The sequence below is a fragment of the Pseudonaja textilis genome, chromosome 3, assembly GCF_049901715.1.
Source record: "Pseudonaja textilis isolate UNSWEBS1 chromosome 3, rPseTex1.2, whole genome shotgun sequence".
NCBI classification, from domain to species: domain Eukaryota; kingdom Metazoa; phylum Chordata; class Lepidosauria; order Squamata; family Elapidae; genus Pseudonaja; species Pseudonaja textilis.
The window spans coordinates 190,885,893-190,903,664 of NC_141992.1; the positions used below are offsets into that span (position 1 = coordinate 190,885,893).

General features: G+C 41.4%; 1 protein-coding gene across 2 annotated transcripts in view; it reads right to left on the reverse strand.

Moving 5' to 3' along the window:
- The window catches only part of NDRG1 (N-myc downstream regulated 1), an 82,791-nt gene that overhangs the window by 4,932 nt on the left and 60,087 nt on the right, over window positions 1-17,772 (reverse strand). Inside the window, exons 1-11 of one of the 2 annotated variants that reach the window (XM_087931731.1) lie at window positions 16,297-16,461; window positions 14,039-14,144; window positions 12,802-12,922; window positions 11,870-11,932; window positions 10,839-10,899; window positions 9,853-9,939; window positions 7,286-7,342; window positions 6,397-6,500; window positions 5,256-5,312; window positions 3,592-3,643; window positions 806-853 (exon numbers count right to left, since the gene is read on the reverse strand). In XM_087931731.1, the coding sequence (XP_087787857.1) occupies window positions 806-853; window positions 3,592-3,643; window positions 5,256-5,312; window positions 6,397-6,500; window positions 7,286-7,342; window positions 9,853-9,939; window positions 10,839-10,899; window positions 11,870-11,932; window positions 12,802-12,922; window positions 14,039-14,144; window positions 16,297-16,341 (801 nt within the window). In that variant the 5' untranslated portion in view covers window positions 16,342-16,461. Of the gene's footprint in view, window positions 1-805; window positions 854-3,591; window positions 3,644-5,255; window positions 5,313-6,396; window positions 6,501-7,285; window positions 7,343-9,852; window positions 9,940-10,838; window positions 10,900-11,869; window positions 11,933-12,801; window positions 12,923-14,038; window positions 14,145-16,296; window positions 16,462-17,772 lie in introns of those variants that run through there. The other variant, XM_087931730.1, reaches the window with a different exon arrangement.

A 17,772-nucleotide genomic window follows, 5' to 3' on the forward strand; every position in this document is an offset into this window, starting at 1 on the left:
TTCTTGTTTGGAATCACAGCATTTGAGGAGGTCTCTACATTTAGAGGGAAAACTCAGGACAACCAATTGTTCTACCATCCCTTGAATCCATCGGCCTGTTTTGATTCATGGCCCAACTTCTAAACTAGACAGAAATTTGAAAAACTTTTGCAATAACTTTCAAATTTTAGTTCAAAGACTAAATATAGAACGTGGGATGTGAACAAAGGCTTTGAGTTCCAGAAAAATCTTGTAATGCCTGCAGAAACTTCTCAACCCTAGAACCCTTCTTAAGTATTTATTGTATTAAGCTTGACGTGGATCAATGAAACGGTGCATGTTTACCACGTAAGCCAGCACGCTTCCCTCTGAGCAGGATTAAAATTATGGGATGAATTTCTAAACATAGTAGTATTACCTACTGACCCCTAATTACATTTAAGAGCCCTAATGCTTGTGCAAAAATATAGGTCACTGATTTTTGTCAGTCAAGGAGAAGGAAGAGTGACTCCCATACTTCTAGCCTTCAGCTTCCTACCTCTCTCTGATTTCACTACTATTTGCTTAGTGCATCTCCCAGCTAGTTGCATTGCTCGAAGTAGTAATACCTGGATCAAAACATTCTAGTCCAGGGATGTCTATCCTTGGGCACTGCAAGACATGTGGACTTTAATTCCCAGAATTCCCTCATCAGTTATGCTTCTGGGAGTTGAAGTCCACAAGTCTTAAAGCTGCCAAGATTGGACACCCCTTCTCTGGTCCTTTTCACAAAAACCTGAACTCTTTTTACATATCTGAAGAGCTCTGCTTGGGTCCCAGTGGTTACCTTTAAAAGGGTGGTCTTTGTTGGGTCAAGTTTAGCATTGCAGTCCACCTGTGAGCAAAAGGAACAGAGAGAAGGAAAGAAAAAAATTACCATGAGAGGACCTGACCTGGGGTGCTCACATTGCAGCACTGGTCAAAAGGGTCCAGCAGATTATACTACCTGAGTCTTCTGAGAAAACAACGAATGAATGAAAAACTGCTGGTGACCTTCTACCGCTGCACCTTAGAGAGTATCTTAACTTACTGTACCTCTGTATGGTTTGCCAATTGCACAGGGGCAGATAGGAAAGCACTCCAGAGGGTTAACGTCATTGCCCAGAAGATAACTGGTTGCCCTCTCCCCTCTTTGGAAGAGCTTTATAGCTCCCGCTGCCTTAAGAAAGTTCAAAACATTCTCAAAGATCCATCTCATCCTGGGAACCCTTTTTTTGAACTATTGCCATCTGGCAGATGGTACAGGATAAGAAAAACAAGGACAACTAAGCTGATAAACAGCTTCTATCCCAGGGCAGTAACTCTATTGAGTTCTATTGTATAGTGCAATATTAAGGCAATATCAGGGGTTTTCAATTCAATGTATAGAATGTGAAGGATGTGTGTGTTTGTTTTCATAGTGTGCACTGAGGACAGTGTTTGATTTCGTTGTACGAGGTGCAATGACAATAAAGTAAACTAAACTAAAACGCTGAGCTTTCACATCACATTTTCAGAAAAGCCTCTTGCATGCAATTTTTAGAAACTAGTGATATATATATATATATATTGTATTTCCAGAATATATTATAAGTAGTCTCCAACTTAGAGTCATTCATTTAAAGATCATTTGAAGTTACAACAGTGTTGGCAAAAGTAACTTACTACCAGTCCTCGCATCGATCACTGCTGCAGTGTCCCCACCCTGACAAGTGGGATTTGGCTGGTTGGCAACTAACACACATTTACCACACTTGCAATGTCCTGAGGTCACATGGTGACCGTTTGTGGCCTTCTCAGCCAGCGCCCAACAAGTAAAATCAACGGGGGAGCCAGAAGGAGATAGCAATTGGCGATCCTGTGGCATCTCACTTAATGACTGCATTACCGAGCAATGAATTTTCCGATCTCTATTATGGTCGTAAGTCAAGAACAACCTGCAGAGGATTTCAGGGAAGTCACTAGTGAAATTCTGGATGCTAAAAAGCATCCCTCGATATTCCGTTATTATTTTTCTGATGCCCCACTGCTCCTTAAGCAGGCAGGAATGGGAATTCTGTTTTCCTGTTTTTCACAAATCTATCTGGAGGGGATGTGAAAGTTCAAAGTTGGCAACATCCCCCGTTCATTCTCCTTTACTCTCCCCATTTTCCCCCTTTGCTGATATTCAAAGACAGGGCCTCTGAAATTATGCCTTAAACTGCATGTAGCCTGAAGACCACAAGTTATCTATCTACCCCAGGTTTCAAGACTGTCAGCTACGGAAGGAATTTAATCCTTCTCCTTACCTCTCACCAGCTGTCAGGATGCTTAGATTCCTGCTTGGACAGACAGCTGGATTTAATATCCAAATGACCCGCTTCCCAACCTATGCTATTATTTAGATTGCCGGAGAAACTCTTGTCGTTGATTGTAAGTGCTGCTTTTAATTCCTGTAATAACTAAATTGCCTAGTAAGAATTTTTCACCGAAAATGCGATGCAGGAAGATAAGGCTGTGATTAAGCGTTAATGATTCTGGAAATGATCTGGACCCCCGCTTGAAACGACATAAATACTAAATACTTCATAGGTAGCTTGTCCATAAAATCTGTTTCTTGCATATCGCTTCCCACACTTTGGCTACTTTATCACAACATCCCCAACACTGTTGTGATAAGTTTCTTCTCACAACTCTTACCTAGCGGCTCCCACCTTAGTTCAGGAACAGACAAAACCGGTTCAGTCCCTCACTTAGCTATGAAGCTTAATTAGTAACTTCAACTAAATCATTACTCTTCAGTCTTATCTGATTTGAGCCACATGGGTCAGGAATACAATGGCTGGGATTATTTGCAAGGTACCAGCCTGTGATGGCTAGTCTAGCTTATCTCAGAAACTTAGAAAGATGAGATGGCAATAAATTCACAGGACTGAACTATCTTGACCCAGGATCCAGAATTCCAGGTGAGCCCTATTTAATATTTTATATTTAAGCCTTAGGAAGTAGTACAATATTAGGCTTGGGTTATCAGCCCTAGATAAACTGCCATTTCCAAAACTTAGGGTTGGTTTTTTTTTGCCATCTTCAAGTAACATCATTGGATTGTTAGGGATATTATTTTAAAACCTGGAGGACAGAAGTTAATATAAACAGGTTGTGATCTTTAAAGAGAAATACTGAATGAGATTGCATGCTCAGAAGAAAACTGGGGGGATGTATGTATGTATGTATATTGTATTTCCTCTGAAAATAATACAAAGTAAGTCCTAGCTTGATTTTTACACATGTGATATAATGATATAAGCCCTACCCACCCCCAAAATAAGCCCTAATTAAGACCCCGCCCACTCCAGGATCTGGAGCTCTGTTATTGGCTGCAGAGGCCTTCAGGAAAGCCTTGCCGGCCACAGAAGAAGCTCCCGAAGGCCTCTGACAGTGAAAAGGAAGCTGGGGGCGACATGCACAAGTGAGTCCGTGGGTGACAATCTTCCCCTGAAAATAAGACCTGGTACCTTTTTTGCTGACAAAAAAAAAAAAAAGACAGGGTCTTGTTTTGGGGGAAACATAGGTATGTATGTATGTAATTTCCTGTCTTTGCTATTGTGTACTTACCACAGCGTCAACTGCAGGAGAGCTGTCTCCAACCACCAACAGTGAAGGGCACCTGAAAGCAAACAATTAAAATAAGAGTCAATGGCTTTGCACCTCTTCAAACTATATCAGAGAAAGACCAGGGTTGTTGTTTGACCAAATCAAACTCAAGGTGTTGACTTGTTGAGGAAAATGAGCCCTTTCAATTTCGTAAAAAACAAAATACAGCCAAATTATTATGGGTCAGGTGAAAATGGCCACTACGTAGGATCAAAGTTTATTTAGGACTATATGAGTAATGCCAGATTTCTTTTTTTCCCTACCCCCCAAATGCATAAAGGCGATTGCAAAGGCGATAATTACGCCGGCTTGAATGCCTCCACTTTTCGCTCAAATGATATAAATAACAATATCAAATGAATTCTTGTATCATTGGAGCAGCTCTTACTGATTTCCTCCTTCGCTGTTGTCATGACAGGCTGAATCTTTTCATTTTGCACCGTAGCAAAATGGAATGTATGGTTGGAAATCTAACTTAGTCCCAGGGATCACGGGGTTGAGCTCTCCGCTCTCATTTCTATTTAAGAATGAGTTTTGTTCTGCTATCACTCATTCTTGGCTTCTACCAGTTATTGCTTTTGTTTTTTGGGGGTGCCTCAGGGTTAATAGGAATGGTGTGGTGGCCTAGAGCTCTCGCCTGACAATCAGGAGGCTGTGAGTTCGCTCCTAGGTAGAGGCAGAGGTTTCTCTCTCTGGGCACACTGAGAATGAACAAAACTCCGCATTGGTGACAGGGAAGGGCATCCGGCCATTAAAACACTCTGCTAGCTCCATTCAGTTGCCCAGGCTCCACCCCGCAAGGGATTATGGGATCATTAAAAATGAAGGTGATGATTAGAGTCAGTTGTTAACTCCTGGTGGTTACTTGGTCAAATCCCTGCAATTTCCTAGGCAAAGTTTTTCAGGAGTGGTTTGCCGTTGCAAACCAACCTTCCTTCCCTGAGAGACGATGATGGGCCCAAGATCACCTGGTGACAACGTGGACCATTATTCACTTCTCAAATTTGTACACTCCAAATTTCAGTGGAAACTGAGAAAGTAGCTTTATAATCTTCATCAAAGCTTCAGTCAGGCTACACTGGCCTGCACACGGACTCCCAATAAGGAGTCAAGACAATCTTTCCACATTGTAGACCCCACTATGAGCCTTGGTGGCACAGTGCTTAGAGTCCAGTACTGCAGGCTACTTCTGCCGGCTGTCTGCAATTTGGCAGTTCAAATCCCACCAGGTTCAAGGTTGACTCAGTCTTCCATCTTTCTGAGGATTGGTAAAATGAGGTCCCAGATTCTTGGGGACAATAGGCTGACTCTATAAACCACTTAGAGAGGGCTGTGAAGCACTGTGAAGCGGTATATAAGTCTAAGTGCTCTTGCTAGTACATGCTCTTATCGTTGGCCTTATCAGCTGTGGCTGACCTTTGAGGAGATCAGCTAACAGCTTCTGATCAAGCCTACATTTACTAGGGCTGTTAAGTCATGTTTTAGTGAGCTAGCATTCCCTTTGTGCGTTTTGCAATGTGTTGATATCGCCAGGATTTTTACCGTTTGCAGAAAGAAGGGCAAAGAAACGCTCTGTCTCTTTTTTCCAACCCAACACTAAAAGGCTGACTGTAACACAGACTTACTGTAGAGTATCCACATTTACTCCTGGAGCTGGACGTTCAATATCTAGATCTCTCCGGCTGCAAAACAAACAAAAAAACAATTGTAAGAAGTTATTACATGTGCAAATTGTAAAGCCCATTTCCCCAAAAAGGTAGGTAGAAGTTGTCCATATGAGATTGGTGGCTAATCTGCATTCCCAACCAAATGAGTAGATGATTAGAGGACTGCTAATCGGGCGTTCTAGCTTTCAATTGAATTCTGAGTACAGGTAGTTCTCGACTTACAACAGTTCATTTAGTCACCATCTTCATTTAACCGCCCCGTCATCTCTTGAGAGGTGGAGTCTGGGCAACTGAATGGAGCTAGTACAGTGTTTTGATGGCCGGATGCCCTTTCTGTTGCCAGTACGGAGTTTTGTTCAGCAGCTATACTCTCAGTTATGCCCAGAGAGAGAAAAATCTGCCTCTACCCCAGGGGATCAGTTTGTTTAGTGACTGTTCAAAATTACAACAGCATTCTTAAAAAGGAACTTATGACTGTTTTTCATACTTAGGACTGTTGCAGCAACCCTGTGGTCACATAACCCAAATTCACATGGTTGGCAACTGCTTCGTATTTATGACGGTTGCCATGTCCTGGTGTCATGTGATTCCTTTTGCGATCTTCCAACAAGCAAATTCAACGGGGAAGCCCGGTTCACTTAACAAACATGTTACTAACGTTAACAACTGATCCACTTAAAATAACGGTGGCAAGAAAGTTCATAAAATGTGCCAAAACTCACGCAACAGATGTCTCACTTAGCAACGGAAATTTTGGTGCTCAATTGTGGTTGGTTGGTCAAGCACTACCTGAATTCAGTGTTGTTCCAAAAGGTTAAAAACACAATGCATAGACCTGAAAAGCCCACTAAACGCAAGGAAACGAATGTCAACAGGTATATCACTTTTAATATTCTCTCTCTTTGTCCCACTCTCTGGAATTCTCCCTTCAAGAGATTTAAATGTCAGTGGGAACCCCAAGCTTAGAACTAAGCTTCTCAAGCAGAGCTGGGTAGCAAGATCTCCAAAAACAATCTGAGATCCTGTTACTGATTCCCCCTCTGAATAGCAGCAGCAAATGTTCTCCTAAGCGCTTTGAAGAGTTCAGTGGTGTTATTACCTGTTGTAAGAGTTGACAAACAGGTGGAGGTTGTTTTGGTTCATGTCATTGATGATGTGCTGGCGGTAAGTATGGATCAAATCGTGGCTGCTGTGAATCTCCTCCTAGATTTAAGGAACATTCTCATCAAATATCAGTTAAGACCGGGAGAGGGAGAATATCTGGAAAGAGCAATGATGACTTAGTGTTCTGACCCAAACCCTTTTCCAATAAGACAAACAATAATCAAAGGGAATAGAAACTTTTTAATGAGTCTTAAGAATCCCCGGTTAAAAGGCTGCTGCAAACTAATTACTTTGATAAGCACAAACCTTGCCCAAACTGTATGAGACTGCCAAGAATCACAGATAAGAAATATTTCACAGCAAAAGAGTCCAACTTAAGATACTGTAATGTCCACAAGGGCAAGTTTCAAAATGCCTTTGCTTCCTGCAAAGAACGTTTGCTTCAAGGCTGGCTTTTATCTTCTTGAAGGAGGGGCCATTACCGTGCAGCCTTACTCCCGAGTTGCCTGTGCTGTTGTAATTGCTCTTTCCTGCGAGCAATCCTGCATGCATGCGCACTTGGCACAGGCTCCTCGGGAACCTCCTCATCGCTGCTGCCAGCCCCCACAATCTCAATGTGCGGAGTGTGAAGGCGCAGGATAATAAAAACAAGGACAAATAGGCTGAAAAACAGCTTTTATCCCAGGGCAGTAACTCTACTGAATTCTACTGTATAGTGCAATATGAATGCAATATCAGGGGTTTCCAATTCAATGTGTAGAGTGTGAAGGACGTGTGTTTGTGTTTATTTTTCATGGTCATGATGTGCACTGAAGATGGTGTTTGATTTCATTGTACGAGGAGCAATGACAATAAAGTAAACTAAACTAAAGAAGGTGGCTTACCTTGCCAAAAAGATGTGAAATGACCATGTCTGGTAAAGCATGAGCCCATCCAGAAATCTAGACATTTAAAAAAAAAACAAAGGAATACATTAGGATAATTCAAACACTCCAAGGATCATATGTACCATTACCTCAGTCATGTTAACACACTGGCATTCAATTATATACAGGTAGTCCTTGACTTACAGCAGTTCGTTTAGTGACCGTTGAAAGTTACAACGGCACTGAAAAATGTGAACTTATGACCCTTTTTTCACAGTTACCTTTCTGGCATCCCCGTGATCGTGTGATCAAAATTCAGACGCTTGGCAATTGGTTCCTATTTATGACTGTTGCTGTGTCACGTGATCCCCTTTTGTAACCTTCTGACAAAGTCAATTCACTTACCAGGTTACTAACTTATCCACCACAAGGGATTTCATTTAACAACGGTGGCTAGAAAGTCATAAAATGGGGGCAAGGCTCACTTTAACAAATGTCTCACTTAGCAACAGAAAATTTGGACTCAACTGTGGTCATAAGCCAAGAACTACTTGTATTCAGAGTGAATAAAGAAATATAAACAATAATCTTTTTTGATTAGCTGAATGCGGGAAGCTACCAAGTTTATAAGCAAATATTTTTCTCATCTGCATTCAGATCTAGCCATGGCTATTTACTGGTGCCGGAAGAAAATCTGTACAATCACTATGTACTTTACAATATTACGATAGTAATGTTGGTGCTCAATTGTGGTTGTAAGTAGAGGACTACCTGTACTTTAAGAAGTACGTTTTTTTCCCCCACTAAATGTTTAGCCCTGAAAGGATACACTGAACACTTATACACCGCTCAAAAAAATAAAGGAAACACAAAAATAAGACATCCTAGATCTGAATGAATGAAATATTCTTATTAAATACTTTGTTCATTACATAGCTGAATGTGCTGACAACAAAATCACACAAAAATTATCAATGGAAATCAAATTTAGCAACCCATGGAGGTCTGGATTTGGAGTTACACTCAAAATTAAAGCGGAAAAAAATACTACAGGCTGATCCAACTTTGAAGTAATGTCCTTAAAACAAGTCAAAATGAGGCTCAGTAGTGTGTGTGGCCTCCACGTGTCTGTATGACTTCCCTACAATGCCTGGGCATGCTCCTGATGAGGTGGCGGATGGTCTCCTGAGGGATCTCCTCCCACACCTGGACTAAAGCATCCCCCAACTCCTGGACAGACTGTGGTGCAACGTGGCGTTGGTGGATGGAGCGAGACATGATGTCCCAGATGTGCTTAACTGGATTCAGGTCTGGGGAACGGGTGGGCCAGTCCATAGCATCAATGCCTTCGTCTTGCAGGAACTGCTGACACACTCCAGCCACATGAGGTCTAGCATTGTCGTGCATTAGGAGGAACCCGGGGCCAACCACACCAGCATATGGTCTCACAAGGGGTCTGAGGATCTCATCTCAGTACCTAATGGCAGTTAGGCTACCTCAGGTGAGCACATGGAGGGCTATGCGGCCCCCTAAAGAAATGCCACCCCACACCATTACTGACCCACTGCCAAACTGGTCATGCTGGAGGATGTTGCAGGCAGAACGTTCTCCAAGGCGTCTCCAGACCCTGTCATGTCTGTCACATGCGCTCAGTGTGAACCTGCTTTCATCTGTGAAGAGCACAGGGTGCCAGTGGCGAATTTGCCAATCTTGGTGTTCTCTGGCAAATGCCAAACGTCCTGCACGGTGTTGGGCTGTAAGCACAACCCCCACCTGTGGATGTCAGGCCCTCATACCACCCTCATGGAGTCTGTTTCTGACTGTTTGAGCAGCTACATGCACATTTGTGGCCCACTGGAGGTCATTTTGCAGGGCTCTGGCAGTGCTCCTCCTGTTCCTCCTTGCACAAAGGTAGAGATAGCAGTCCTGATACTGGGTTGTTGCCCTCCTACGGCCTCCTCCACATCTCCTGATGTACTGGCCTGTCTCCTGGTAGCGCCTCCATGCTCTGGACACTACGCTGACAGACACAGCAAACCTTCTTGCCACAGCTCGCATTGATGTGCCATCCTGGATGAGCTGCACTACCTGATCTACTTGTGTGGGTTGTAGACTCCGTCTCATGCTACCACTAGAGTGAAAGCACCGCCAGCATTCAAAAGTGACCAAACCATCAACCAGAAAGCATAGGAACTGAGAAGTGGTCTGTGGTCACCACCTGCAGAACCACCCCTTTATTGGGGATGTCTTGCTAACTGCCTATGCTTTCCACCTATTGTCTGTTCCACTTGCACAACAGCATGTGAAATTGATTGTCAATCAGTGTTGCTACCTAAGTGGACAGTTTGACTTCACAGAAGTGTGATTGACTTGGAGTTACATTGTGTTGGTTTAAGTGTTCCCTTTATTTTTTTGAGCAGTGTATTTTATGAGTTCCCTCACTCTATAAGCTTCAAAGGATGAAGAAACATTAAAAACAAGAACAGCTTGGCTTCTAAGTCCCAGGTAATGTTTATTTCCGTAATCCCTGCACTTCTAAACACACTTTGATCTGTTTTAAGGTAAGTTTAAACAAATGTCTTTACCTTGGTTGCGGCCCAGTCCATCCACCCTTCAGCACATGAATTGACGTTGATAAGAACAAGACCTTCCACCATATCAGGGTAGTTAAGCTGCAGATTGAAGACAGGCACATGAGCGAACAGCCAGATATGATGGGGGGACAGAGGTAAAATATGAGGACTCCCCCCCCAGGTTTTATTGGATTTTTCTTTTTAAGTATACATCAATATCAATACATGAACAGTGTGGCCTGTGGGTATAATTCATTTTGATACGAACAGCAATAATGATAATCATAATAGTTGTTATATTAATCAAACTTACATAATCCTAGTATTAATATACATGGGTTTTTTAGAGTAGTTATTCAATAGTCCAATGTTCCATTTTAATGCCAATGATATTATAACCATACATGGTAATACTATCTTTCAACTTCTGATCTTTTCCACCAAACTATTAACTTATATTCTGTTATATAAAAATTATATCTGCTAATATTTCCCCTATTTCTTATTTCTACCACTATTCTAGCTTCTAATCAGGTCAACCTTTGCTAAACCTGGTGTTAATACACATGTTTATATTAAGACATTGTCCTTCATTATTTGGTTGTTCAAAGTCACAATACGCCATTCAAATACCAGTCTTCCTATTATTTAAACATACCTAATAATACTAATAATCTCTTGTTGGGTGAAGGGACTTGAGGCTAATGGCACACTTGACCCCTTCCTCAGGCTTAGCCTGGTCATCTCCTACAGAAATATTGTGAAATATTTTCACACTGTACTCTGGCTTCTCAAATCTCAGCCATTACTTGGTGAGGAGGAAGTTATATCACATTCTGATGTTTGTTTGTTTGATACTGGATGTTCGCTACTCAAATTAAGGTTAAGCAGATCAGAAGATGTGAAGCTGAAAATAGTGTATTGTACTCAAGTTTATAGTAGTTTTACAAAATGTGCAACTAGGAAAAAAAAACAAACCGCCCCTATTCCCAACTTACAGCAAATCGGGTTAAAATGTAGGCCCCAGCTCCAGTTCCCATTCCAATCACGCTTTTCAATCTAAAAAGAAAGAAAAAAAAACTCAGGCAAATTAGAAATAAAATTATCTTTTTTTTAAAAAAAAGGAATGTGAAGTTGCGTATTGGCTTCTAATGCTTTCCATTTCTGGATATTATATTTCATATTCAATAGGCATTCAGCAGTTGCTCCATGTCCATTGAGAACAGAATGGAGGTCATTTGGAGAAGACATCTCCATCCCAACTATTTCTATTCCAACAAAAAGCAAACAAAAATTGTCACAGCACAAGCCCTCAAACACGGCATGAAGATTTAAGAGTTGACCTCGTGCTCTAGATATGTCAGGGTAAATAGTTTAGTCTTAGCTCCCGTGGGCAAATACTTGCTTTAATCCTATTGACTAGTTTAAAGATTAGCTCAGAGTTTTAGACCGAACAGATTCTACACAACTCAACTAGCTGCAGAAAGAAGGCTGCTGAGCAGTACAGCAAACAGTTAAGTAAATATAAGTTTTATATTTATATAAAACTTTATATGAAACTCATAAGTAAATATGAGTTTTATTGAAATTTAAATTAAACTGCTTAAATTATATTGCTTAATAACCAGTTAACACTTTTAATTCAGAAACCTACCACACAATCCAGAGGGGGTGAATTTAAATATTTCTCTGCCAGTGGAATTGTATCAGAAAAAAAAAAAATATTTTGGGGATAGTGGCAGAAGAATCTGCTTCTAAAAGAAGAACGTTCAACCCATCTACTGCTACTATGGCCATCAGATGTGAAAGTTTTTCTTTTTCCGATTAACCAGCCCAATGAGGGAGATGTGGAGTCTTTCAACCACTAGTGCTCCAAAGTACAATGGATTCTAAAACCTCTTCAGTTCTAATAACCACCAGAGAAAAGAAGACAGATATGTAACCGTTTTCTAAGATGCTTGTGAGAGAACAGGAAAATGGTTTCTCTGAGGCCTGGTTGGAAAAACTTGAGGCATTCTATTCTACTCACCCAAATTGTTTTAGAACTCCAGGAAGCATGTCAGACAGCTGGTCCATGGAAGGATACATGTACCTATAAAACAAGTGTTAGAAAGATGTAACTCGTTTTCCAAAACATGGGAAGTAGTTATTCTACTTCATCCTCACTTAAGGAGGATTCGGAGAAAGGAGGGCAACAACAATAAACCAAGCGGTATTCATATCATATTCGTTCATATCAACAAAGAGAGTTTGAAGAACTAGGTTTGTAATTAGGTTTGATAACTGGGGTGAGGGAATCATGGCACACTACAAATCCCTTAAAGGATGGTAGGTATACACACACACATGCATGCACACGCACGCACACTACAGGTAGTCCTCAATTTATGACAATTAAGCCCCAAATTTATGTTGCTAAGTGAGAAATTTGTTAAGTTTTACCCCATTTTAAGACTTTTCTCACCTCGTTTATTAAGCGAATTACTGCATTTCTAAAATTAGTAAGACGGTTGTTAAGTGAATCTGGTTTACCCATTGTCTTTGTTTGTCAGGAGGTTGAAAAGGGGGATTACACGACCCTGGGACACTGTGACCATCATAAACGTTGAGTCAGTTGTCAAACATCTGAATGTAAATTACGTGAGCATGGGGATGTTGCAGCGGTCATAAGTGTGAAAACTAGCTATGTTACCTTTTTCACCACTGTTTTAATTTCAAATGGTCCCTAACTAATGGTTGTAAATCAAGAACTATTTGTACTACAAGCTTGGTTGCACCGTTTGTAAATCAGTATCTATTTTCCCGGAGAAGAAATAAGGAAATGGGAAATTAAAATTATGCTTCAGAAACAAGAAGAAAAAAAAACTGGCCAGTAAAATTTCCCCTTCTTTCCCATGTGAGTCGTTTTGCAACTGAGGCTAAAATCTCCAAATTAAAACCCACTAAGGAGGAACCACTAACCCAGGCGGAAAGGAAGGTGCTCCGTCTTGCTGTCCGGGGGCATCCACGTGGCAGACCGCGAAATGCTGCGTGATTTCCTGCATGTCCTCATGATTGAAGAGGGGGTTGAAACACGTCTTGTCTTTGGGAGGGAAGCAAAGGAGAAGGTGCAACTCTATTAGAACAGGCAAATCTTGGAAAAAGACCTTCTCAAGAGGGACTAATCACCACAGAGCCCTTGCAATTTTATTGCACAGTGAAATGGACAGGCAGTGTGTGTGTGTGTCAGCTTGTGTCCATCTATGCACATTGTGAAAATAAGAGATGTTTACAACGTTCTAGAAAAAGACAGCCTAGCTTGATTTTTAGGAAAAGCAGTTTTTTAGGACAGCCAGCTGCACGGACGCTTTATTTTCTGCATTTTTTTGGCAGCACAAATCTGAAAAAGAGCTTTTCTTTGTAGTGTGGATATATGGGCTACTCCAAGTCAAGCTTTTCATCGATTTTTCATCAGTTTGGGCCTGCAGTTTGCACAATGCTCATTTCTAGTTGAAGAGACGGTTGCTGGATGAAAGGGGAAAAAAAATCGCAAAATCATTTTCCTGTGTGACAGACCTATTTCGCTATACAAAAATGCAGTTTTGTATTTAAAAGCAACACTTAAGTCCACAGCTATTATGCAACCATAGCTAAAGTGGATTTTGCTACAGGAAGATTTGATGAGGGATTTCTAAAATTTAAGTCCCACACACTTTCAGCATGACCAATTCACAATTGTTCTGATTCCACCAAGGAATTTCCATCCTCACAAAAATTAATACAAAATATTTGTTGAATGGGTTTGCCTACTGTGTTGTGCCAAGCCATAATGCGATGACATACTGATTTTCAAATCTGTGTGTGTGTGTGTGTGTGCGTGTGTGTGGGTTTTTTTTGCCATGTCACCGTTGCTTCTTCAAAAGCCAACTGAAACAAGGCATAGTTTAGCACAATATGTGAACTCAGCCAATGTTGCATTAATGTTAAAGTCAGCCGTTCTAAATTTTTACCCTTCAGATATGTCAGGACTGCATCTCCCAGAATTCCCAGGGATCTTGGAAGCTGGACGAGATTCCTGGGAATTGCAGTCCCATCACACAGGAAGGATACCTTTATTTGGAAAAACTACATTAGATCACAAGGCACAAAACAGAGTAACTAAGCCAGAAATAAGTTCTCCACTTCAGGGTAGATATGAGAATGGGCAAGACATACTTACGATTCAACCCAATATCATGGTATGTTAGAATGGCAGGTCTGTTTCCCCGGAGTGTTCCACACATGGTGACATGGACTGATCCATGGACGGTCTCAATGTCTTGTTCCTGTGGGAGAAGGCAGCATTAGCCATCTGCACCTCAACATAAAGCCTTCTGAATCCCACCAAGTATTTGACATACAACATCTGGTAGCACCAGTCAAAACTAATTTAAGTAGTCCTGCTGAATTCTACTCTCAACATCTGTAAGAGTATAGTTAAAAAATGACAAATTATCCATTTGTACTTACAAGGGCAAAATAAGTCCTTAGTAATGATCTATTTGGACTTCCCGTCAGAATAAAGAGGAGTAAAAATGAAAGAGAGGGTCAAACTGGGAGTTGAGTTGACTACTGTTTCTTCCTTGGTGTTCTCTGAGCTTCGTTGTTTTCTTGCAGATATCTCCTTACCCAACTAGGGTAACATCACCAATGCTAGAAGGGAGTAGAGATCTTCTAGCACTGATGATGTTACCTAGTTCGGGTGACAGGAACGTCTGCCATGGAAATTCTTGCAGACTGCAGGAAAACCACCAAGCTCGGAGAACACCAAGTATCCCTCATTTCAACCCTGTGTCTTCAAAGCGTGATTTTGCTGTCGCAGCAATTACCGTTTTTCATCTGCCCACAACAATAAGGGGGAGGGAGAGCCACCTTTGGAATGCCAGTTCCAGGTGGCGGCAAGAAATCATCCCCTGGGAACCAAGGTCATCTAACCAGATGTTCATCCGAGACTCACACAGTTTCCATAAAACAATACCTGGCCGTCTAATTGGAAAGTGTGACTTGCACTAAAAGCGGGAGGGAAATTCTATTCTTTAATTATTGAAAACCGCGGGAATTAGGTAGAGTTGATTTTGCTTTCACTCTGTGCTGATATGATGTACTCAATAAAGTTTTGCATTCAGAGATTGGAAGGTCTCAACTGTATTTGCTTGGTTGGGTTCATCAGTCGGAACCAGGACACCCTGAGCTACAAATAGTCTCCTTTATTACTACGATTCTCTGCAAGTTTACTGCATATTACTTCATATGACTGCCAACTTCTATCAGAGAAAGTTGCCAGAGTCTCTCTTTCCCACTATGTAGAAAACATCGGGGAGACACAACCCAATCTTTGCCAGATGTTCAAATAATAGATGTTCAAAAGTAATAGTTCAAAACAAGGCACTCTTTTTTTTTTTTGAACTATTACCATCTGGCAGATGGTACAGGACAATAAAAACAAGGACAAATAGGCTGAAAAACAGCTTCCATCCCAGGGCAGTAACTCTATTGAATTCTACTGTAATATGCAATATGAATGCAATATCAGGGGTTTTCAATTCAAGGTATAGAATGTGAAGGATGTGTGTTTGTGTTTGTTTCCATAATGTGCACTGAAGATGGTATTTAATTTCATTGTACGAGGTGCAATGACAATAGAGTAAAGCAAACTAAACAATATTTGGGACTACGTGTCCCATGGTATCCATCCATTTTTGGTTATATCGACAGACTGAAATTGTTAGATGTCTCAATGAAGGCATTATAAGCTAATAACTTTGCTGAAGCAAAGAGGGCCCAGTACATTTGATCAGCGCATGAGTGTTATCGATATCTCATCCCAAAGAAACACAGAGGGTTAAAAACCAATGGGAACATTTGCCATTTTGCTCCCTTTCAAATTTCGTACGAACTCTGGCTGTTAAACTTGCTAGTTGCTTCAGTAGTACAGAATTAAAGAATATACCGGAACAACGGGTCACAATTGTTTAGTGTGTGTGTGTGTGTGTAATTAAAAGTTTTAAAGCGAACATAAAAACTTACATGAATTCGGGAGACGACAAAGAAAAGAGAAAGGAAGGGGGAAAAAAACAAATGTGCAGAAAAAAAGCATAACAAGAAATAAAAAGCAGCTTCTAATTTCCTTTGCAACAAATACAACAATTGTATGATTACAAAGCTCACTCCACGATTACAAATTAGCTCATTTTCACCCTAATATCTATTTCTTTTTTAATCATCAAAACCACATCATATATTTTTTCTCTTTCGTGCCAAAAGCCTGTCATAAATGTTTCCTGGCAGTCATAAACGTAGACATTGTCATCAGCAATCAAAGAAGAATTAAGCTTCCAAAAATTACCCCCAACTTTGAAATCCAAAGCAATAGTGACAGTAATTTTGTTTGTTTCGTTTCTAGCTTTCTATATTCCCTTTCCTTCCCAAAATACTTACAGCATTATGCAACAAATAGGCAGTGTCTTCCAGATTGAGCACCATTTTTAGAAAGTACAGTTTGAAGTTAATCACAACGAATCCGAAGAGAAAGATAAGTATCAGCTTTTGTTTGGGATCTGGGGAGCAACTGGTTTTTATAGCCAAGCGACTGCCCTGCCTAAGCCCTGAATCCTAGCAAGGAAACTATTGGGTGACATCATCCTTAAATCAGATTTAAAGGTGGCTTAACAGCAGGAATCTGGGTCCTGCCATCCAGCAAACATTGTGTGCACGGGGGTTGCAAAGGATTATAATCACTGTCCAGACAAGCCCCTGTCTTACAAGTAGAGAAAGGGCCCTTTTTATATTTTAATTTTTGTAGTGTTAATTTCATTAAGATTTTAAAAATATTTTTATAATGACTTGTTTTGTGTTTGTTGTTTTATTGATTGTCGTACGCTGCCAGAAGCTGTGGTTTCTCCATCCCTGGAGAAGTTTTTAAGAAGACACTGGACAGTCACTTATCTGAAATGGGAGAGGGACTCCTTCCTGAGCAGGGGGGGTTGGAGTAGATGACCTCCCAGGCCCCTTCCAGCTCTAATCTGAATTGAAATCGAAATATCTTATCAAAAGGCACTTCTAAGAACCTCTTCCATGAAACGCTCCTTCCTGTCGGAGGATTCAAAGGCGCGAAAGGTGTACTGGAAAAAAAATTAGCCGTTATCTGAACTCCCATAGAAGGGATGGCGACTAAGAAGGCCCTCCTCTGTGGTCCCTGATCGAGGACGCTCCCTTGGGGAAAGGGACTCAGATATAACCTTCCCTTCCAGATTTTAAGACCAACAAGCCCATCGAAAAATCTGCCTTCTTCAAACAGACTGGTTATTCACTACGAGACCAGGAAACCTTTCAGGCTGCATAGAAGTTTGGGCTAGGGGAGATTATACACCCCACGGTAACCACGGCTAGACAAGGATTAGGATCCAATTTAATAAATGGTCTGCACTGAGATGCCCTTCAATTCTTGCTCTAAGCCCTTCGGCACACGACTCCGCCTGTCAGTTGTCTCCAGTCATCTCTGGGTGAAATCTGTGGGGCGCGCAGGAGGCTTCCCCCATGAAAGCAGAGGTCATCTCATCCTAGTGAACATCAAGTTTTGTCGCTAAGAGGCTCTTTGCTGACAACCCTGGGGCTTGCAACCCTCCCCTTGGCAATAAAAATATCCCAGGTACATGCACTAATCCGATAGGAGGCTGAAGATCAACGTGCCATCTGGCGCCTTGCAGAAAGCTGGGAGCGGACTGCAGAGTAGTGTGTCTGGGCTGCATTTTGAGGTTCTTTATTGCAAATTCAGATCGGCGTGGTGGCCTAGTGGGGAAGACTCTCGCCTCCTGCTCGGAAGGTTGAGAGTTCGAACCCAGGTTAGCAGCGAAAATGTACCTCTCTCTCAGGGTGCAAAGAAGAAAAAAAACCTGCTTTGAGTTCAGGAAGGGC